The 23001-nt window shown below is 38.2% G+C and overlaps 1 protein-coding gene across 1 annotated transcript in view; it reads right to left on the bottom strand.

The window, feature by feature from the left end:
- The window catches only part of LOC100549359 (ellis-van Creveld syndrome protein), a 44173-nt gene that overhangs the window by 5801 nt on the left and 15371 nt on the right, over positions 1-23001 (bottom strand). Inside the window, exons 8-13 of the mRNA XM_010710429.3 lie at positions 14300-14512; positions 8295-8404; positions 6822-7032; positions 4337-4543; positions 3153-3297; positions 106-214 (exon numbers count right to left, since the gene is read on the bottom strand). Of these exons, the coding sequence (XP_010708731.1) occupies positions 106-214; positions 3153-3297; positions 4337-4543; positions 6822-7032; positions 8295-8404; positions 14300-14512 (995 nt within the window). The remainder of the gene's footprint in view (positions 1-105; positions 215-3152; positions 3298-4336; positions 4544-6821; positions 7033-8294; positions 8405-14299; positions 14513-23001) is intronic.

The raw sequence follows: 23001 nt of genomic DNA, 5'->3' as shown, positions 1-23001 counted from the left end.
TATTAAACGTAAATCTAAAACACTTACTTATTCAACTAGACAGTGATATAAATCTGCTAAAGTCAAAACATTTAAACAGCCAGCAGTGCTTCTGCTTGGTCTTACCTTTGGTGGACTGCGGATGATATATTCAGGATGCCTTTGGTCTGTTTTTCTTTCAGTGCTTGTTCATTCTCTTCTTTCTTCCTAAGTCTGTACCTTTCACTTCTTTCTACTGAAATAACATTTTTGTAAAATCTTCTGCTCACAATTACAAACTCTGCTTTGAGTTCTGGCAACCAGATGATCCATGTTTTTCATCAGTACAAATTAATCCCTGTTCTAGGTAGCCTTTCCAAAGTCATCGCTCTCTAAAGATCTCAAGCACTTATTACACATGCTTGCTCTGCCACTGTGATTTGTTGTATCATCAGACATGAGGTTGTGCATTGTTTAGCTGAGATGGTAACGTCAGTGAATTCCCATTCTTATCTGCTTCTCCCACTAGGCTAAGTGATTCACACAGAATTTGAAGGAGAAATTTTATGAAAACATTGCCAGATAAAAAAACTCTCAATTACTCTGAGGCTTAAGAATGCTTAACACTGCACTTCCCTTCATTTGAAGGTGAAGTAATTTCAGTACTTCTGCTGATGCTCACATTCTGTAAGTAATTTCTTTAGCTGCTGAGCGGGGTCTTGAGCCTTGCCTTCAAAGTCCTGCCTGGTAGCAATTTGCTGGATATGCTTTCCTCATACACACTGTTGTGGACCACTGCATTTTTCTAAAACAAGGAGAGAAATGGATGGGTATACATAACAAATTAAGCTACTTAACATTCATTTGGGGAGCATATGACTTGTTCTGAACGCTGGGAGAGGTTGGCAGGCACCTCTGAGGCTGATAGTGTATTTGGTGAGGGGAACCGCTCTCTCCCTGTGTAGCAATCATGCTGGGAAATCATCTAACAGAACAGGCCCTTCTAAAAGTAAAGAAACAGGTATGTCCTGTCTCCTGGCTGGCTGACAGGGCTTAGCCCAGGGGCAGAGCTTCTGGCTGTTAAGAATCACAGAGGAAAATTTCAGTGTTTCTGGGGGCAATACAACAGCTGAAGAGGGAAGATATGGGGCCTGCGTCACAAATTTTGACTTAGGTTATAAAAGGACTTATATGTACTAGAGCACCAAGTGCTCTTCTTAGACCTATTTCTCTCTCCTAATACGTGAAGTACCAACAAAGCAGAAGTAGTTACTTGCTGTTACTGAAAAACATGGCCATGTTAGACCATGCACATATATCTTTGCAATATTTTTCACTGTATTAGTTCATTTGAGCTTTCAGTTTCACCTTAGTTTCTCTCAGGCCACAAAATCTCAAACGCTCCTGTGTTTATTCCCAACATAAATACTCTCATCTTTCCTCATGCCTGCAGGCTTACACTGCAGGAGAGAGAAATTTATTTTTCTTCAGTTAAAAAGAAAATGTGCTCTTTCAGTAGCTGCTTACACACGTAATTTTCTTTCTCATAGCTCACGGAATGCCAATTCATTGAAACGATATATCCACACAAACACTAGGAGAAAAAATGATATAGAGTGGTGATCAGAAGGCTCTCTGTGTCTCTACTGACCAGTATTCCAGGTCTTTCAGACTATTTGGGAGACTAGTTGACAGCAATATGAAAACATCAATGAAAAAAAACAGTCATGCATGTAATGACAGTGGCATCTCAGCTCACTTGCATTCAGAGAAGTGCTTAGCAGTGGGCTTCGGTTTTAATTCCTGCTTATCACAGAATGCTTAGGTTGGAGGGGACCTTGAAGATCATCTAGTTCCAACCTCCCTGCCATAGGCTGGTTGCCAAAGACTAGATCAGGCTGCCCAGGGCCCCATCCAACCTTGCCTTGAATGCCTCCAGAGATGGCGCATCCACAACCTCTCTGGGCAACCTGTTCCAGCATCTTACTACCCTCTGAATAAAAAATTTCTTCCTAACATATAACCTAAGTCTATCCTTTTCAGTTTAAAGCAATTTTCCCTTGTCCTGTTGATATCAGACCATGCAAAAAGTTGGTCCCTCTCCTGCTTGTAAGCTCCCTTCAAGTACTGCAAGGCCACAATGAGGTCTCCCCAAAGCCTTCTCTGGGGAGAAGAACCAAGCTAAACTAGCCCAACTCCCTTAGCCTTTCTTCGTAGGAGAGGTGCAACCAACCCAAATCAAAAGAATTTTAGACTGTTTGTAGTCAGCTAAATCAAGGTCAAAGAGATCTTTAGAGAGACGTAGTGAGAACACGAATAACTGACTGCTGGCTGCCAATGTCTAAAACACAGGCCATCAAACATCCCTGCACAAATTCTGCCTGTTACTTCAGCTTCCAATTTTAAGGCTTCAAGGTCTATGACAGGCCATGAATCTGCAAAACAGATTCAACCTCCTATAACCAGTTAGCTATAAACAGGAGCTCAGAAATCCTTCCTACCAAAGTATGTGGATAGGTTTGTTCCTCTTCAGAAATCCTCTTCTTTGGTTAAATACTCAGTCCTACTTAAAATTTTTAACTTAGGTTTTAGAAAACAGCTTTCATTCATCCACTCCACGTGTCACAAATACTTAGAAGCTTCTGTCATTCTACTAACTTACTAACTTCATTTAATACCAACAGTCTTCATCCAGAGGAGAGGAGAGAGTTTGGAGAAGAAATCAATAATCACAGCTTGCTTTCATTTCTGTCTGAAAGGGACTGAACAATTAGAAATAATTCCAGGAAAAAGTGTCTGTATATCTGTGGGATCCAGGAGTTCATAAACCTCACCAGCAGTTTTAGAGACTTTGAAAGTGTTACGGTTGACAGCAAGAAACAATGCAGTAGCTCATATTCAGGATGGGAATGATTGGCTTTTTCCTGTATCCTCCCATGAATCTTCTCTATTTCAGAGAGAATAGTATTTTATTGAGTCATAAAAGAAATGAATATAAGAGCCTTCTTCTTAAAATTGAAGGCAAACATCTCAGAGAAACCAGCTGTCTGCCAGGAACTGCAAACACAGATCTCACCCCTTCTAAGAGGAAGATCTACTTTGCAGCCTCCAGTCATACACTCTTTTCACTCTAACAGTATTTGTTAAAAAAATCCAACACAACAATGTTTTATAGCTGTCAATATCATACATACCTTGCAAGGATTTCAATTGCTGAAGTTTTTTCCCTTCATAGTCTTCTGTGATTTTTCCAACTTGCTGATAGTAGTTTTCTACCAGTCTATTGATATTACTGCTGGTACCATATACACTTTCTACAGCAGCTTCTACCAGTTTCTCCTGTATTACATATTAGAAATAACAATTCATTTTCTAAGTAAAAAACTAGGTGTTTTGTTCTGTCTAAAACTGAAGACCAAAATTAATATTGTATGCGCACACAACATTGTAGATTTTGTGCTTTAAAAATGTGACAAACTGATATGCTGGAACATGAAAAATTACAGCACAATCTTTCTAATCACAGAATTTCGAGGGTTTGAAGGAACCTCAAGAGACATGAAGTCCAACCCCCCTTCTAAAGCAGGTTCCCTACAATAGGTTGCACAGGTAGGTCCAGACTAGGTCATCCAGACAAGTCTTGAGTTTCTTCATAGAAGACTCCACAACCTCTCTGGGCAAACTGTTCCAGACTCCATCACCCTTACCATTCTGAAGTTTTTCTGCATGTTTGTATGGAACTTCCTGTGTTCAAATATTAGGTTATTGCTCCTTGTCCTATAACTAGACACCACTGAGAAGAGCCTGGCCTCACCCTAATGTGCCTCACCCATGTGTGAGAAGGGACTATCTTTGTAACTGTTCAATCTTCACAGCCCTCTTTGCCTGTAAACCCAACTATCAGCAAAGTAAATCATTTTTTGTGTAAATCTAACACAATTTTTCTTTATGTGGAAAATTCAAATATTTGCAATGATTTTATTGATTTATGAATTAAGTTTCATTTTATTAATCTATGAATCAAGCTGTTAAGCTGCATGCTATTCATTAACTCTAAAATCTTTGTGAATAGATTGTCATCTCCATTTCTTTCTCATTTTTGTGATTTTCTATCATCAAAAACCTTCTCAGTGTTTTAATGTTCTGGGGTTTGGTTTAGTAAAAGCTCTTTTGACAGCTATAGTGAGTCACTAGAAAATATTGTACTTCGACATAGGTTAAGTCTTTAAATAGTTTGCAAGTTATCTTCAGTTTTAAAACAGAATCAGCTGTCCTGCTGATCTTTTAGACATAAGGTAATGGTTATTTGGAGTTGCCCTCCAATTTATCCAAGCAGAACTCAATTTTTTAAGAAAGCTGCTACTGAACACTTCCATACCTTGAACTCCTGCTCATCATCTGAGCTCTCTTTTGCAGCTTCCTGTCTGGCATGTTGCAGCAACGTCCGCCCAATCACTTTCTCCATGTGTTGCTGAAGAAACTGAAGAGCTTCTTGGATTTCTGTTACTAACTGCTGGTGAAATTCTAAATGGTTTTGCTGTGTTTCTTCCTCAAGTTTCTCTTCCTCTTCCAGAATATGAGACTCCTGGTAATTAGACAAGATGATAGCAAGCACTGCCACTCACAACTTTAGCCAGCCACTCAGAATATCACTGTTTTAATCCTTAATCTAATTTCCAGCATAATTTTATACTCAGTAACTTAATATATTTGTTTTGGCACCAAGGTTATTGCCTCTGTACAATAAGTGCAGTATCCTGTCCCAGCATTCATATCCAAGTGATGTATTCCAGTTTTCATATTCGTACTTTTACACTTGGTCTTACTTCTATGCAAGAACAGTCAAGCTCAAATACCCTGACTGCAGGAAGGGACATTTGTGAATACCTTGATAAATAGCACAGGAACAAGGCAAGCACACAGTTATGCTTCTCATACAATTTTGAGAAAAAGTAAGTATATTCGTGCTAAGTACTTAATAGCAAGAAGAGACCATTGGCTCTCTTGGCACCTGTAGTATCCTCATGATGAATTCTGCAGCTTAGCAACATATTCTTTCATTTTGAAAAAATCAAGTGGCTTTCGAGTAGGAATCTAGTAGCTTTGCTTGGTGTTCTCATGTTCTTTCATCAGAAAAAAAGACATCAGAAACAACTGTATGCCAGTTTTAATACCAATTACACTCACATTTCTTTTAGGCTGAGGAGTTCTAGTCTCTTAACCTCTTTCAACCATCCTTGCCACTATTTTCTATGCTACTTTTCAAATCCACTTTCACTCTAAGCTCTGTTCAGCACACAAGAGGACACACTCACCAGCACCTATTCTTTCTTTCCCATGTGTATTACAGTCTTCCACAGACTGCCTTCTATTGAGTTGCAGATTTCCCTCTTATACTAATATTCTCATTTAAGACTAAATAAAATTAAATTATTTTGAGGAATTTAAAAGTTCCTATTTAATTCCCTCTTGTAAATAAAAATTGCAAGCAGGAAAAGAACCTGCTATGCCCACATTCATCTGTGGAAAGTAATGATGTCCCTATTATTGCTGGTTATTTTGATGTCTTTATTTAGAGCTCAGGCACGTTTTTGACATTTCTAAGTCAGCCATAAAGTCTTTTAAACAGTTTTTCTTTTTTAAAAAAGACTGAAATGTCATGTTATGAAATAAATAGACTAACATAATACTCTCACATTAATTTAAGCATAAGATTAAATTAGATTTACTTAAAATAATACAGTATGTCCATAACTCTGGTTGAGTATCTGCAAACTAACCTCTTCTTTAACTTCTTATATATCAGTTTTAGTTTTGGAGGTTGTTCCTAACATTTGTTTTCTCTCTGACAGTTCCATATATAGACTCTACTCCTTTGGCAGCAAAGATATTATATGCATATATTTAAGCATTTCCTTGTAAGACTGGTCTTAGCTGGCCTTGGAAAGAGGCTGTAATGGATAGAGTCCAAAAGAGCAGGAGTATCTGGGGGCATTTCATTTTTGCTAGGGAACATGGTGATTGCATCAATTCTTGTCCCTGTGGGATCTAAATGAGTTGGAACAATGGAAAGAACATAAATACAGAAACAAGAGGAATGATGTCTTATGCATTTGTATTTCACTGTATTTTACTTCTTCTAAAGGTTAATGATATTTTGAGATTTTCACACTTAACAGGGACAGAATTTCCTTAATCCTCTCCAAAGTGGAGAATTATGGTTCATGTCAAGACAATTAGAATTAGAGGCATGCAGAATATTCTCTTTGCACTGATCACACAGTGATGACATGGAGCACAGAGACACAAAGTATTGGATGGGTTCAATCCAGACTGGCAGCAACAATGAACTGAGCAGGGGTTAATACTGATGCCTGCTGGGAAGGGTCCTCTGATGTTGACTTCAGCAACACAGTGTTGTTCTATTTAAGTACCCACTGTAGGTAAGTGAATAACCAACAACATCTAGTATTAACCAGAATGAAAAATAACAACAGTACATAAAAACTTGCTAGGCCTGTTGAAGGAAATAGATAATTTCTTCTGACATTCAAGAAAGGAATTTTCAAGCACATATTAAGATCTCCAGAAGAGTTAGTAGGAGTTTCTCTTACCATAGAGCAGTAACTTGCATAGAGTCAATTATACACTGTGCATGAAGTATTAGAGAATTTCAAATGTCTGCCCAAACTAGAAAGGAATACTTAAGTACCTTCTGTGTCAAGAGGGGTGCATTTTTGACAGGATTTTTTCTCTCTATTTGGAACATGAATGTTTCTATATTTAAGATCTGTGGCTACTTCTAATGCCAGATAATGGCATTTAAGAACTCCGGACAAAACCCTCCAGGATACTGTACCTACCACTGCCTTCTGTAACTGCCACTGATCTTCATCTTGACAGGCTGAGGAGCCCTTCTGCAGCATGTGTTGCTCTCTCAGCTCCTGCAGCAAGCTCTTCTTTCTGGACATCCTCATGCGAGTCAAAGCTGCCATTCCAATGCTTCGAAGAGTTAATCTTCTCCATACTGAACACAACAAGAGCCGCTGTTTTTGCAATATGTAGTTAACAGACCTACAAAAAAGACCATTAAAAATCACTAGACTAGGCTGCTTGCTGATTTTGCACACCTGTGGTCAGGAAAGTCATTGCTCAAAGACGACAGTTACTGTTCACTCCCACAAAGCATGCGTTAGAATGTTTCTCAGATATAGAGAATGGATATTGCTATGATAAACCTCTAATTCTATTATGCTGAAATTAAATTATAATAAAAATAGGAAGAAAAAAGATATATAATCAATTATAATTACTCTTTTTTCATAGGAGACTTGAAATAAGATGAAAAGAGAATGTAATCAGAACTGCAGGGAAGTTCAAGCTGAAGAAAATGCAGGAGAGCATGCCTTGGATTAGCAAGGAAGCACACTCTGAAGCTGAGATGCCGAAGAAGCTAGTGTTAGCTGGCAGCACAGGCAGGGCTAGAACAAGTGAACACACTTTCAAGATTATGAACAAAGCAAGTGAAATCTGCTCTGTGCGCATTTGGGATGATACTCTTCAGAGTGGGTTTGTGTCTGTATCTAACTTGTGTAATTGTAAGGCACTATGAGATGTCCAGATATCGAACTGTGGGAAATGTCAAAGTCAGAGAATATGAAAACAGAAGGTTGAATTGAAAAGTACAGACAAAATAAAGGAATGCAGTGGGAGTAATACTAATATTCCAGGTAGCCAAGTGTTTAAATACATTGATCTATGGTAATGTGGGTACATACCATGGTGAATGAAGTCATTTGGCATCTTAATCAAAACAAGGCAGATAACACAGAATTTATTTTGAGAAGGTGTCTCTTAAGGAGACTTTTAGTTGAACAAAGATAAGATAAAACTGGAAGTTTCATTAGTGAGGACAGACAGAGAATGCAAGAGAGGAGTCACTTCCATTGTATTTTAATAGTAGAAAGCAAAGATAGAGCTGAATGGTGCCAGTCTGAACATTTTATGCTGAAGGATATTACTCCAATGTGATATACAGAGAGCAAGGTGAAGCTAGTTGAAGATCAGGAATTCTCACAAACATAGCAATAGACACTCAGAATGCATACCAATTGACTAATCAAAGAAGACTTTAGACTTATAAAGAGTCGGTGGTCTTCATTCTTTTTAAAAGTTTTTGTACTAATGAAGATTGAAACGTACAGTAACTGTCTCTCTGTTTGAGGATGCTTAGAATCCCTCAGCACTGCTTTCTGCAACACAACATACCCGGGTGTTCATCTGCATTTGCGGCACTGCAGATTTACCACACTGCTTACTGATAACATTGTACTTACTCATCACTGAGGCAGCCCAGTCTGCTCACAACGCCTTGCATTATTTTTTCTTGTTTCTCAGACAGGTGCTTTTGCATCACAGAAGCGAGAGCATATTCATTTATCCATAGCTAAAAGCAGGAGAAAAAATCGCAATCTTAAGATACTCTCATTTTCATCACTTTGATCCCCATAGGATGGATCAGGGGTTTATTTTTATTTTTGTTAAAATAGTAATCCCCTCTTTCCCTTTCTCCTACAGATTTTCCCATTTCAGCAATAGAGGAACAATGGAAAAAGAACAATGTGGCACAACATTTTGCATCAGCTCTTATCAGTAAGTTGCACTGGGCTTTTTGTTTGACTTTTTTTCATTAGTACAAACGTAGTTTTTACTTTAACCCAACAAAATAATGATAATCATCCTCCACCACACTTTCGTGTATATTACACAATGAAAAAAGAAATAGAGATTTTGTGATTAGGTTTTTTGACTGTACGTTTACAGCTCCTTCAAGGTGACATTTAATCAAAGAATCTTGAAATGTTTTGATGGACTTTTCGTTGGACTAAACTTTTGGAGATATAGACTTAGATTTTGTTTATTGTATTGCCAGAATTTAATGAATAATAAGCCGTAAGATGAAATGACTGTAAGGTCCAAACTCCATTACTGTGAGATGAAGAGTATATTTCAGGCTAAGCTGGCAGCTGAGTGTAAGCAGGTAACTTGCAGACATACGCAGAGCCCTAAATTAAGTATAATACTCAAGCTCTCTGACAGCTTCACTTCATGTCCCAGCCTCACGCACAACATGAGAGAGTAAATTTTATATTATTGTAGACAGCAAGATTTCATCAGATCAATATGTGTAGCAAAAAAATAGGTGTGTAATTGCAGCCCCTCTTAGTGCAAGAAATTAGGAATGGTCCTGAGCCTTCATATTGGATTAGATAGTCTTTTCCTTGGGAAGCACTAACGTGTGCAGGAGAGGCTTGATGTGTGAACACAGAATTAACTCCCCAGGGAAGTGCAGAACATCAGAAACCAGATATTCTCTGGCTTTAAAAGAAAAATGTGTTTTGTTCCTGGATAGTGCATTTTCTGCACCATACTCAGCAGCACATACAACTGAACCCTCTCCATGTAGAAAACCTTACCAGAGCACATTCTCCTGTGCAAGACGCCTGAGAAGGATAGGCTGGCAGTCTGTATTACAGATGGAAAGACCATGAAAGACACAGCACAGAAGGTTGCACAGAAGTGCAGAGTACTCCTGGTTGCTCTCACAAGCAGCTGCAAGATGTGCACAGGAAGTGAGACCTCAGCTAATTTGAGCCAGAGTCATTCTTAAAATCAAAGAGCATTCAAGCACAATGTCATCTCTGACTGCATACTGCAAGTGACACATTGAGGTCTACCATGTCTCCAGGTATCATAACGACAGATATAAAATATTTCCTCAAAATAATAGCTGTATTAGTATTTCCCTTTAGCAGCTCTGTGGATATAGTTTCCTAGTGCTTCACACCTCTCTGCAGATGTCCATTAAAGTTTTGGTTAACCAACCTGAGTCAGCAGACCATGTGTTTTATTGTCTCTTTCAGTATTTAAAAGAGGGCTGAAAAAGACTTCTTAACTTTCTGTAGGAGTGTATTCAATAAGAGACTGCCTATGGCTCAGATGTGGCTTCCCACTGTTTTTAGAGACTTGCTTATTCATACAGCTGTTGTTCTTGAGGGCCTGTCCTCCCAGCTGCTCTCCAACAGTGTACAGAGGTAGGTTCCCAAGTAACATAAGACAGGAGAGGTTTTCAGGATTTGTAGATGATACAATATTGCAGTCAAGAAACAAGAAACAAAAATGTAACACCTCTGCTGCTGGTGTTACATCCTATCCAAAAAAGGCACTCAGAATGATAGATAACAAAGACAGGGACTATAGTAGGAATTGCAAAAGAAATAGAATAGTTCCGCAATGGAGAATTTAGACTTTCTTATAAAGGGAAAGAATGAGTCACCTTCTAACTGAGACTGCATCTAACATAGGCTGTATGCAAAAATTACCTCTTCACCCTCTCTGAGATCAATAGAAAGCCTAGAATACAACAAAAAGTATCCCCTATGCACAATTATTGAACTTAAAAGAAGTGCATTAGCTAGTAAGTAGTCTGAGAACAGTTATTACATATTTAAGTAGAGATGGTAAATAAGGAAGATTTGAGATCTGAACCAAATACTAAATCAGTGTTTTGCCTCTAAAGGTCACTAGGAAATTGTTCACCATGAGCCAGCACTGTGCCCTATATCTAATGGGCAAGAGTCAACTGGATGAGACTGGACTCCTTTCAGCGCTGTCAGGTGACAGAACAAGGGAGTAGGGGCACAAACCGAAATGCAGGAAGTGCCACCTGAACATGAGAAAGAACTTTACTGTGAAGGTGACAGAGTGCAGGTTGCTCAGAGAGGTGGTGGAGTCTCCTTCTCTGTGGGTATTGAAAACCCACTTGTGTGAGCTACTGTAGGGAACCTGCTTTAGCAGGGGTTTGGACTAGGTGATCTCCAGAGGTCCATTCCAACTCCTACAATTTTGTGATTCTGTGACTAATTGGGAGCAAGAAGAAAATAGTATATTCTTTATTAACACTTCAGCTGCAAAATGGGATGGACCTAGAGGGCTAGGTATTTTCTATCCCCAAAACAGCAAAAAAAAATAACACATGCATGCACACATGCTACACCGAAGATCCCCAGGGAATCTTAATTTGAGGCTGCTGGCTTCTGACTAGTAAGTAGCAAAACAGAGACAACTATTTCATCAAGCAAGAATAAAAGGTGATGCCTCGCCCCTAGAGGAGTTCAAGGCCAGGTTGGATGGGGCCCTGGGCAGCCTGGGCTAGTATTTAAATGGGGAGTTTTGTGACCCTGCCTGTCGCAGGGGGGGTTGCAGGTTCATCATCCTTGAGGTCCCTTCCAACTCTGGCCATTCTGTGATTCTGTAAAAAGGTGATTTGATGCGCTGCACTGCTCTTCCAGCACCAGGATAAGTTGCCAGCAGCCTTTCAAAGCTTTCTTTATCTTTACATTGCTTTGAGATCCAGCACTTTTAGACAGGATTCCTGTACCTGAGCTGTGTTTTTTCCTCTACACCTCTATGTCTTGGTGTTGTCAGCACTGAGTGGGCTGACATCAAAATGGCCCCCAGAAAGTCAGCCTGGGCCTGGGCTGACTGTGGCATAAGGCAGCTCTCAGCTCCCCTGACCTGGCATCCCCCACCACTTCCCTTCCCATCCCAGCAATTGTCCACTACAGTGTGATTCCAAAATACTGTTAAAGAATGATAGATTAGTAAAGAATGGAGAAAATGACCATGCTGCACAGTCAGTGTCTGGAGGACAGCTAGGGTCTCTGATTCCTAAGCTGCAGTAAAACCCAGGCCAAAATAATGTTAAACGGGGAAGTAAAGCTCCACGGAATGTTTGGCTATTTGAAAAGATAAGCCATTCCTATCACTATGAAATAAATTAGTATCTGAAAAACAAAGAGAAAGCAATAAAAAGCACCCCATGTCAAAGCTAATAAGCAGCTGCTGATTGGCCTCTGTGGGTGCCAAGCAATGATGTGGGAATGGATGAAAAACTCCTCACCCCATTTTGTCTCTGTAAGTTTCTCAGTGTTTTGTCTCCTGGCAACAAGTCCATTATAAGATCTTCTGGAGCAGAGCTAACATTAAGCATTATTCTTTGGCAATAAATATGTGGAATATGCCTTTGGTAGGTAATGAAACCCATAAAATACTTTGAGTTAGATCTCAGATACAACAGTAAATTAGATCCAAGTAAGCTCACTTTCTTGTGAAGCTCTCTGACATTTTTAGCACAGATTCTTCAGGAAATCGAAGGAAAGCAATTTCTTTCTAACAGCCTGTAGATGGTGTGTGATGCATACTGAATGCCAAGCAAGTAGCTACCCTACTGCAGCAGCCTACTCTGAGTAACAGATGGCAGTGCTCTTCCAGGGAAATCATGAGGCAGGAGATATGTGGGAAAATGTTCATGATTTATTTTCATTAGTCAATTATTTCTGTTTGCCTCGCTCACATTCTGAAGCTTATAAGGTAGAAGTTAAATATGAAACTCAATTTTAATTTTCATGCATAAAAGAGATTCTGTTTCCCCAAAGGTCATCATATTCCAGATATGTATAAATGCATAAAGACACAAATACAGTTCAGGTAAATGGGAAAAATCTCTTTTTGAGCCACCTTGGAAAGCTTAAATAATCTGGTGAAAACCCTTCTGGTGCTAGGCTTCCTAAGGCTGTAAAGACTATGCAATTCTTTACTGTAGTATATTTGTCAAAAGGCAAATGAGAGACATATTTCTTGCTGGAAAATGCTTGATAAATTAAAAGGCCTGTCAATATAAATATTGATTTATGGACCTTTAGTCATCAGCACTGCAACATCTGTGGAATCTCCCAAATGTCATAATCACCTGTCACAAGTGTTTGATCCCTCCTCTTATAAAGGTGGAAACCAAGTGCTTTTTTCAGTAGGATATGGGTGTCAGCTCACTATTTAAATGTACATGTAGCTGTGTTAATACTAGGAAAGAGTCAAGAAATGCATTTTGCATTTAAATGTAATATTGTTATTTGTGTGACACACTAGCTTATACAGGAAAATATGCCAACCTAGCCTTGATAGGGGTAGCTGTTTCCCTCTTTAGAGATAGAGCAGTCTTTCTTCCAGTTTAGTTCAAAAACCACATGTGTAAGTGAAAAAAAACTACCTATTTAAACATTTAAACTCTTCTTGAAGAGTCATACATTTTCCCAGTAGGAGAAACTCTCTCCTAGAGATTTATTGCACAGAATCACTTATCCTTAGGAAAGCCCTACCTGTTGATCACGCAATTCTTATGTTGAAGAATGCCCAGCTACACTGCTGGTGACCCAGAGACCAATGTGAAGGCTATGTACTTATTTAGATGAATTCCTTTATAGCTCAGTAATTACTGTTAATGATGTCAGTAAACTCTCTCTTTTTTTTTTTTTGCCCAGTTAGGAAGCCATCTGCTTTATATTATGAATGCTACAGTACACTGAAAATATAGAAAATCAGCTTTTAAATCTAACTATCCTATGCTCGGACATTATTGGAACATCTGAATTCAAATACAATGCATTAATCATACAGTGCTGTCCAAGGAACTGTTCTCCATCAGCCGGCTGCTGGAGCTGAACTAATCCTTTTAATCCCTTGAGAAACAATCCTAGGGTCTTAGTTCCTCCACTCAATCTTTGTACGTACTGTGTCCAATGATAGTACTGGAAGAATGCATACAGAGTCTTTGGAATAAGCTCTAAACTTGAGATCTATATCCTCTACAGTTAAACTACATCCATCTACTAGTTAAACTACATCCTCTCCGGCCCTGAGCAATGTCTGACATTCAATGGGTTTGTGGAAGGATCAGAGCAGAGCAGCCCTAACATTGATTTATTTCTGTTGCTTTTCTCTTGTCTCACTCTGTTGCTTTTCTCTTATCTTACTGCACTCTATGTGCTGGTCACAAACAGAATAAGAAACATGGACGTGTATCTTCACCTCATCAGAGTTAAAGAGCGTTTTATGTAGAATGTGTATCGTATGTTTCTAGTAATTATAGTATTAATACATAGAAATAATTAAGATGTACGTACATAAGAATCATGTAATGCCTCCTTTTCTGTAAACTGATGAAGGTTGGTTTTTTTTGAACTGCTTCTGTAGATGTTCAAGAGTTGAGGACACTGGGGAATCAGACAGAAGACTTGCCAAAAAATGTTTATGTGCTGACAAAGCTGTCAAACACTGTGGACAGATGTTCAGTAATTACTCTCTGACTCTTCCATGAGAGTCTACACGCACAGCATATATATTCACTCCTTATAGCAGCTCAAACTGCCCATCCATGGTTCTGGTCTGTGTATTTATTTCTTTCCATATTCCATTTTTAGACCCTAATGTCCCATGTTCCTACCTTTTTTTCTTGCAGTAGCTGTTCCTGGAAAAGCTTCCAGCGTTTCTGGCGGTGGCTGTCCCACTTTTCCAGCTGAGGGACCACATTCTCCTGCCAGTCCTCTTTCAGAAGTTCACATTCTCTTACAGAGAGGCCGGTAACAACAGGCAGTGTTTGAAGAAACAGCTCATTCACTAACTCTGCTAAAGCATGGGAAGCTTTAGAATACAGTTCCTACCAGGGAGACAAAAAGGGACAAAGTGAGACAGGTGAAAGCAAACCTCATGGCCCTTTGCAGCTACTTCACTGCATGCTTCGTGATACCAGTGAGGGAATCATGCTTCAGTCATTGTATGGGACTCGTGACACCTAGAGATAAAATCCAATGCCAGTAATTCTTGAGTTAGAGCAGATTCTGTAAATGGAGCCTGTAACAACATAGATGTTTTGGTTTAAAGTGCACAAGAGTATTTAAAATGCCACAGTGGCATTAGCATGAGATTCTGAACCCTAACTGTTGTCCACCTGCAACTGCAAAGCAAATAATACCATGTTCTACTGACTGTAGTAAGAGGTGGTAAAATTCACTTATTTTGCCTGTTGAAAGAACCTTGTGCAGCATAACAAATTTTAGGCATATTTTTAAAGGTGCTGACACGAACGAAGGCAAGAAATAAGGACAAGTTAAAAGGAACAGTATAGCACTTAGACAAAGTCGACACTGATCATGTTAATAGTTATTGCTCCAAAATATAATTCTCCTTAATGCCTTCTGGAAGGACAGAATTATTCAAATCCATCCTGATGCAGAACAGCTTCAAGCCTAGGAAACAAACATCTGCTGGTGGTTCTATTAAAACTGGTCTCATGTGAGTGGTTTTCAATTGCTGAGGCTGCGTCATTCGCAAGAAGAGTTTGGGCGATTTAGTCAGATGGTATTCAAGCTAATAAACCTTTACAAAACCTGCAATTTCAATGTCAAATACACGGTGACATGACACAAGCTGTGTTTGCAAACTTGCTAGAAATTTGAGGTAATCCCTGAGGAGAATAACTGAGTGCAGGTAGCTTTCCTTAGAGAAAGAGACAAAACAAAGACATGGAAAGGTCACACAGACACTGCAGCATGCCAGCAGGATGAAGAGCTGGTTTTGTGTGACTTCAGCATTGTCATAGCAATCAAAAAAGCTTTATTGTCTGCATGGCTTTGCTTTCATTGTAAATCAATCAGCCCTCTTGAAAATACTAAGATTTATTCATTTTCTTTTAAAATACAGCTAATATTTTTAAAACTCTTTGCAGCATTTCTGTTGCAAAAACAAGTACTTCAAGTCTTTTGGCTGTTGTCTTTCTTTAAATATGGTTTTAATCACAATCTCTTAAGCGATCAAAATCCAGAATCTCTCAATAGAAGCACAGATGTTTTTATCTAAATATCAAAAACGTTTGTCTGCACTCATATACATAAAATTGTCAAGTGAACTTCTCTGGTTTTGGGTGGCACACTGATATAACACGCTATTCTGTAAGAACGCTTCCCAACTCTTAGATGTGGTATTATAAAAACAAAATTAGAAAAAAAAAAGAAGAAGAAGAAGAAAAAAGGATGATAAATTTGCAAAGTCAAGTACTCAGAAACAAAAAATGAACACAATTTAGGTTGCATGTAAAATCTGGTTCTGTGCATATGCCTCCATACTGATAAATTTTGGGTTCACAGCCTGTTTTCACAGGATCTTTATCTGTTCAGTGTTTAGGCTTATCAATACTCATCAAGTAGGCACATTTTAAGAAAAAAATATTTTGTATTTCTCCTTTAACATAAAGTTTGCAAGATGTGCACTGAATACGAAATTATTATTTTCCTCCTGTGATGTAGAATGCTAATCACCATATTAATGAGCTGTTTCACAAACAATAAATAGCTTAGCTTTACAGCTCCCTGCAGCAAACTCCTCTTATGGATAAAATCAAGGCACAATATTATCAAAAGTGCTCACTACACCTTCAAGATCTGCTGTCTTGATTTCTTTCATTCTCTTACCTGTTAAAAGCAAAAATAGGCAGTGTTTTCAGAATCCAGCTCCCACTAACTCTGTTTAATCTCAAAGTGTTCAGAATCCTTTCACATTGGGCTACTAGCTCCAGAAACTGGGTCCTGGACAGAACTGACAGTCGAAGACACACCAGTTGGATATCTCATTTCTGGTAACACTTGTCTCATTTCTGGCTACTGCTCACAACTTGGACATGACAGTATCATTAGGGCAACATATGAACAGATTTATTTCTTCACACAGAGCCTTTTCTTACTAGGAAATGGTCTGGTTGGCAGGGCTATACTGTGTGGCCAAGACTGTGTAGATGCTTGGAAACTTGACCTCAAGGTGTTTCTGGCAGCACAGGAACAGGGCAGTGGAGAGTCAATGTTAAGTGACCATTCTTCAATAAACTAAAAGTGGTTTTACAAGAAATTGCATTCCAAAGTATTTTGGATAGCTGCCAGCAAATGCTTACTGTGTAAGTACTGACTATAGCTATGTCTGCTCTGCTAAAACTTCCCAAGTTAAATAACTAAACTAGGCATTGGGAAACACTGAAAAGTGCATTCTAAATTACTGGTTGAAATGAGCTCCATTAGAAGGGAAGTGCCAAAGGCTGTACACATCACTGCAGAGACAATCTGTTGCACAGGTAAATCCTGTCTCAAAGGAAGGATCTCTCTTCCTTAATTACTATAGTTACCAATACATGTTATAATAAAAAGTAGGATTTATACTGTCTTAATGAACTGTTTTGTACTGGACATGGCTTATCTTGTCAACACTAATGCTAAATGGTTTGAGTTCTCACTGCTGCTATTTCTTTATTTTAGAATTCAAGCCTCTAAATCCTGGGATTTAACATAAACTCAGATTCCATGTTTCTAATCTCTGTATCCTATGCCACATTTAAAAAACTCTGTCACTGTAAACTGTCTCTTCTCTGAGCTTTTCTCTTCTCTAGCCTTTCCACACAAGCTAATTCTTCTGTCTTTACTGGGTGCTCCTGGATATAAGAAATTCCCTTGTGTCTTAAACAGTTCAGAGTCTAGAGGATTCTGTGGCATTTCTACTACAATCCCAAAAGATCTGATGCAAGGTGTTAAGGAACTCTATTCTTAAGCAAACAGAGTTCCAACTATGGCAACTAATCACTTTACAACATACTTTGCTTCAGAACTGATAGCATTTGCTTGTCATGCTGACAACTCTGTATTATTATTTACTAAGAAATCTTTTGCACAGAACCTAAGGAGGGCATTTTGTAACTTGTTATGCTATTTTGTTTAACAATAAATTGAACAGCATTCTGCTTGCACTCCCCACAGATTCAAATTATTTTGCATACTTACATTGGTGCTACTGAAGTGGGTACATAGTTACCCAGAAAAAATGTGATTATGTTTCAATCTCAGGTGCTTAATCATTTGCAAAATACTTTACAGCCCTCTGTTGAAATTGATGTGAAAGGACAAGAAAGTAGGACTGAAAATCCAGGAATCAACAGTGCCTTTAGAAATGACAATGTTGGGTGAAAATATGGAAGATGAGCAGGACTGAGTGTTTTACTTTTCATCTCCTAGATGCTGCAAACAAGCAAAGCGATAGGAGTCCATTCAAGTGCTGTCAGGCCCTAAAAAGTGATTTTCAACAGTAGAGGACATTTTAACTACTATTACAAATTCTGCTCTGTGCAGGCCACAAATCCTGCACTTAATGATCTCAGCTGCAGCCCAGGATCACAACATAAACCACCATCAGTGCTGACTATCATAATACTAACTTCTTCTCATCTGGTCACTGGGTTCTTTAACCCAAACACATAATACTAAGAATATTACAGTCCATGAAGTCAGTGCAACACCAACAGTACAGAGTGCTCTGCATGGAAAACATACACATACAATGCGATGGCTATGCTGTTTAACATTGCACTTGCAGAAACATAGTGGAATAGCCTTTTAAGGTTTGCTAGAAAAAATGGTAAGTCTACATTTAGGGAAAAATGCAAGTGTAACCAAATTCTACCGTGTGACTCAGGAATCATAGTATGACAGAATGGCTTGGGTTGGAAGGGACTTAAAACCCATCCACCAGTTCCAATCCCTTGTTGTGGACAGGGTTGGCACCCACTAGGTCAAGCTGCTCAGAAAAAGAAAATAGTTCAATCTAAGAAAATTGTCCAAAATTATTTGTACTCTAAGGAAAGTACTCGATATGAAACAGCAGTAAGTCTGTCCATAATCAAGGACAGCACGATACATATTATTAAGTCTATCTTCTACACGAAAATAATGAAACCGTTAAGAAATCCTATTGCTACCAACATCTTATTTTTGGACACATACAGAATAGTTTCTGTGAACTTACTGATATGTCATCTCTTGCTTGTAGAACTTTTACTTAATGAAATTTATTCAAATTGATTCCATTAATAGAATAGCTGATTGCAACAGTGAATGAACCTGTTTGTAATACCTGGCAGTCAATCTGAAAGCTTTTCAAAAAATCTCCAGAGAAATTCATCAAGCATAAAGAAATACCACAGGGTATATGCAGAAATAAAATGATCTCAGATTAAAATGCTGAATGCATCTGAATTTCAAACAAGGCAGTAAATATAGAATTTTGTCAAAAACCAAGGGAAATACACAGTTTATCAGATTTCACAGTAGATCCGAAGAACAATATTAATGCTTTCTCTCAAACTGAAATGATTAAATGGTTCTTACATGCTGATGAGAATAAAGTGAATAATGACATTGTGAAGCAGGAAAATATATTTAGAAAGGCTGGTTGCACTGTATTTTAAATGCCAGCCAGTCCATTACATATTATCTCCAAGAGGCGATGGCACAGTTAGTTGTTAACTTGTAGCAGTTACTTGTTAACTTTGGATACAACAGCATTTCATTAAAAGAATTAAAACTTCTAGTCAAACTTAGGGCATTTCAGCATCACCAGAAGTCCAAAGGCTTGCTAAGGGGGCATATTAAGGAAAGAATTTCATACATTCATACATAGAAGATCATACATTCTTCAATAATTTCAATGTTCTTAGACACTACTGGTCACTAGAAGATACTTCATGTCTCAGAACAGATAGGGAAAAGTTGATTGTATGCATTTCTTAAATATTTCATAAGAATTCCAGAATGGTAATTACAAACTGAATCCAGTAACCTGCCTTTAAGCACTTTGATACCAATAGAACATAATGGCTTTTGAGTCATCCTCAGTACACGCTAATAAAACAAAGAAAAAAAATTTCTATGTACTAAAAATGAGGGTTCACTGAAATTAGTTTTTCCTCCTCATTGGTTCTTGTTTCAACCTTCAACTTCTGTACTGCCCTCTCTTTTTAGAAATGTCCCCCTCAGATGAGGGGATATCTTTTAGAAGATAGAGATATTAGAAAATAGTGAATCCACACAGAGATAAAAGGCATTTTGTTACGCAGTAACGTAAGAAGTAACTTCATAATGAAGCTTATTCACATCACGCACCTTGTATTTCACAACACTACATACATTCACTGTGAATGCATGTGAATACCTACAAACAGGCTGGATTTCTTCAGCTTACTGTTGACATTTTATTGAGGCCAGTCAATCACTTTGGGCACACAGAATGACTCAGGTCACTCGGTGATGAGATAGGAAGAGCTGAGAAAGATACTTGGACTTATGTCAAGGTTACAAGTAGTACGCAACTACAAAACCACAAACTTCATATAAGCTTTAGTAGTGGCTTATCCATGAAACATTTGGATGTGATTCTACAAATACAACAAATGTTTCCCAGAACTGTAACCAAATGTGCAAGTGGAGTAGTAAGAACTTCAAAGCTGTCCTTGAAATGACTCAATTTAATGAGACCCCAAATGCAGAATTAAATTGAGCTCATGTGGCAAGAGTTTCATGTTTAATCTCCTAGATCACACTGTCTTTCGAACTTTCTGGGTTAAATCATAGGGCAAAATTTTCAAAAGTAAATGTTTGAGTTGGAGGTCTCTTGATCAGGATTTCCATCTGAGACAAGATGTGGATGGCTCATTTAGAAAAGCAGCTAGCTCTGGATAAAAAGACATGCCATCCACTCTGCAAAAAGCACCCCTAACCATATTTCATGCTAATGAAATTACATAAGGAAAGAAATGAAAGAGTTAAGTCTCTAGGAACCTGAACTTACTATTTTGACAAAGATAATTTTCTCCCTTTTATTAACTGAGGAAAAAATGTATTTTGGTTCACCTCACATTCATGTTTACTCATTCATAAAATGTTTATTGCTTTTCCTGTTGATAATGCTCAATACTTAATAGCTTTTAATCAAAATTCTTATGCTTTTCTATGTTCTGTCAAGTCAAATGAAATAACATTTTAGTGAACTATTATCACCAAAAAGGAATTATAAATGACAGTAAACTGTTTTTTTACGCTTTTGATGTTAAAGCTGAGGAAAAATAATTATCTTATCAGGGACTATGTAAGTTTTGGCTGTTAATTGATTTCATTTTGTGTAATCTGCATGTCTGTTTTCTTAATAATGAGCTGTTAACCATTAATCTCTTTTCACTCCTCCTTTCCCTGCTAAAATAATAATAATAAAAAAAAAGTAGGGAACCATTGAATATCCTGGAGATAGAAGAAAATATGTCACTTCACTGTATTTGCCATTCCTTTGTGGGAGAATATCCTTACCTTGTTCTCACAATGTTCTTCTAAGCCCTGCTCAAAACTCTCTACCATTCCTTTTAGCTTTTTTTTGCCTTTTAAACGTATACACATACAAACAACAACAAAACAAACAAATAAAAAAAAACAAAACAATAACCCAGAGAAAGAATTAAAGGTTGGTTAGTATCTGATAGGCTAAATTTGAGACAGACTTGCAAGGAGCTAGCCATTTATCTTACCAAGAGACCAGAAGAAACAGAATAACACGTACATGGGATTGGGGGACCTGGAGGCTTCCATTATCACGTGAAAGAAAATTTCAGTTTAAATATTGCAATTCAATAGCTATACAAACCAATGTAAAACTGTTACGCAACAGAGTATTCCCTGTGCATGGGACAACTCCAAAGGCTACCTTTTAAATATTAGGCCAAGCCTTTCAGTTAGCTTTAACACAATTCCTTCAATTACAACACTGTGTGAATTAAAATCACTCATCAACAGTGCTCAGCTTGGACTGTAAAAATTGTTACTGCCTACTCACTACAAGACTACTCACCCACAGTGTACTATTTTAATTCACTAGCATTGCTGAAAAGTCCTATGTAATCCTTTAAATACAACACCTTCATTCCCTTCAGGCATCAATGGATTCCACTGACCTTGGTTAAATCATTTTAATTGATTTATTCATGTGTTGACAAAACAAACCTACTCAACTATTCTCTGCAAACAGTCAGCTTCCAGATCACTGCTTTTTTATATATTTATTCACCAACATGAACAGTTCCTTGATGTTCTTTAACACTACAGGCTACATTAGTGCTAGAAGGCTATATAAATCTCGGTGAACTCACGTTTAAAAGACAAAAAAAGCTAAAAGAAATGGTGGAGAGTTTTGAGCAGGGCTTAGAAGAATATTGTGAGAACAAGGTAAGGATATTCTCCCACAAAGGAATGGCAAATACAGTGAAGTGACATATTTTCTTCTATCCCCAGGATATTCAGTGGTTCCCTACTTTGTTATATGCTGACCTTTCCCCTACATTCTAATATCACCTCTTGCATGCAGGTTATTTTTCTACTTATTCAAGTAACTACGTCTGTCATGTTTGCTTCCCTGCCCGTTTAAACTAGGACAAATCAAGGTGACTGCTGAAATAAATCAAGTCGTACTAGTGCACAAGTGAAGAAAAAAAGAGCCTAAGCTAAGGGTTTGGATAGGTGGGAAGTATAACAACTCTGTGCAGCTTTGCTAGGCTAATTTTTATGTGCAACAAAATAAAAATTAGGAATAACTAAATATTTAACTACTTCTAGTTCTATGTACGAATGAATCTTTCTGAAATTGTCATGCAGTCTTTGGATGCCTTATGGACCATAGGCTGAGGAATATTTATGTATGTAAGTGAGCAGCATGATAAGTGTGTCTCGTTGGTCTAGATATAGAGAGTACCACTCAGTTTTTCAGTAATATTACTAGGCTTCAGTTTCTACTGGAGTGATAAAAAGCAACTAAAAAGAACTCTCTGCTAAGCAAATGACTACTGGTTAAACTACAAGTCTTTTGGAACTAAAACAATAAGCTCTGCAGTGTTAGAAGGTGTGCCCAACTCAGCTGGCACTACAAACAAGCTGGTTCAATCCCAACTGGGATACAGGGCTTGCAGCACAGGGCTGAATATCACCTTGGGAGAGAAGTTGGTAGCCAGCTGGTTAGTCTAATGATTGTTTGCTCAGGTCTACTTGACCTGCAGTCACACTTCTGCACTGTGGAAATTTGAGTACCTCAAATTAGTCTTGCCTTCACCACTGGAAGCAGTAACTTCTCCCTCCAGAAAGCTGGAGAAACTATGGAAAGATGTGAAGCCCCGCTGTCCAGGGAAAGGCTTGTCCAAGGAATAGCTCTGCTTTGAAAGTGTGCTGAAACAGATGAAGACTGAAAAGCACTGTGGTTGTGAGATGCAATTCCTTCCCTCAAAATCAATTGCTTTTTTGTCCT

This window comes from Meleagris gallopavo, chromosome 4 (genome assembly GCF_000146605.3).
Source record: "Meleagris gallopavo isolate NT-WF06-2002-E0010 breed Aviagen turkey brand Nicholas breeding stock chromosome 4, Turkey_5.1, whole genome shotgun sequence".
Classification (NCBI taxonomy): Eukaryota; Metazoa; Chordata; class Aves; order Galliformes; family Phasianidae; genus Meleagris; species Meleagris gallopavo.
This window is presented reverse-complemented; position numbering and strand designations above follow the sequence as displayed.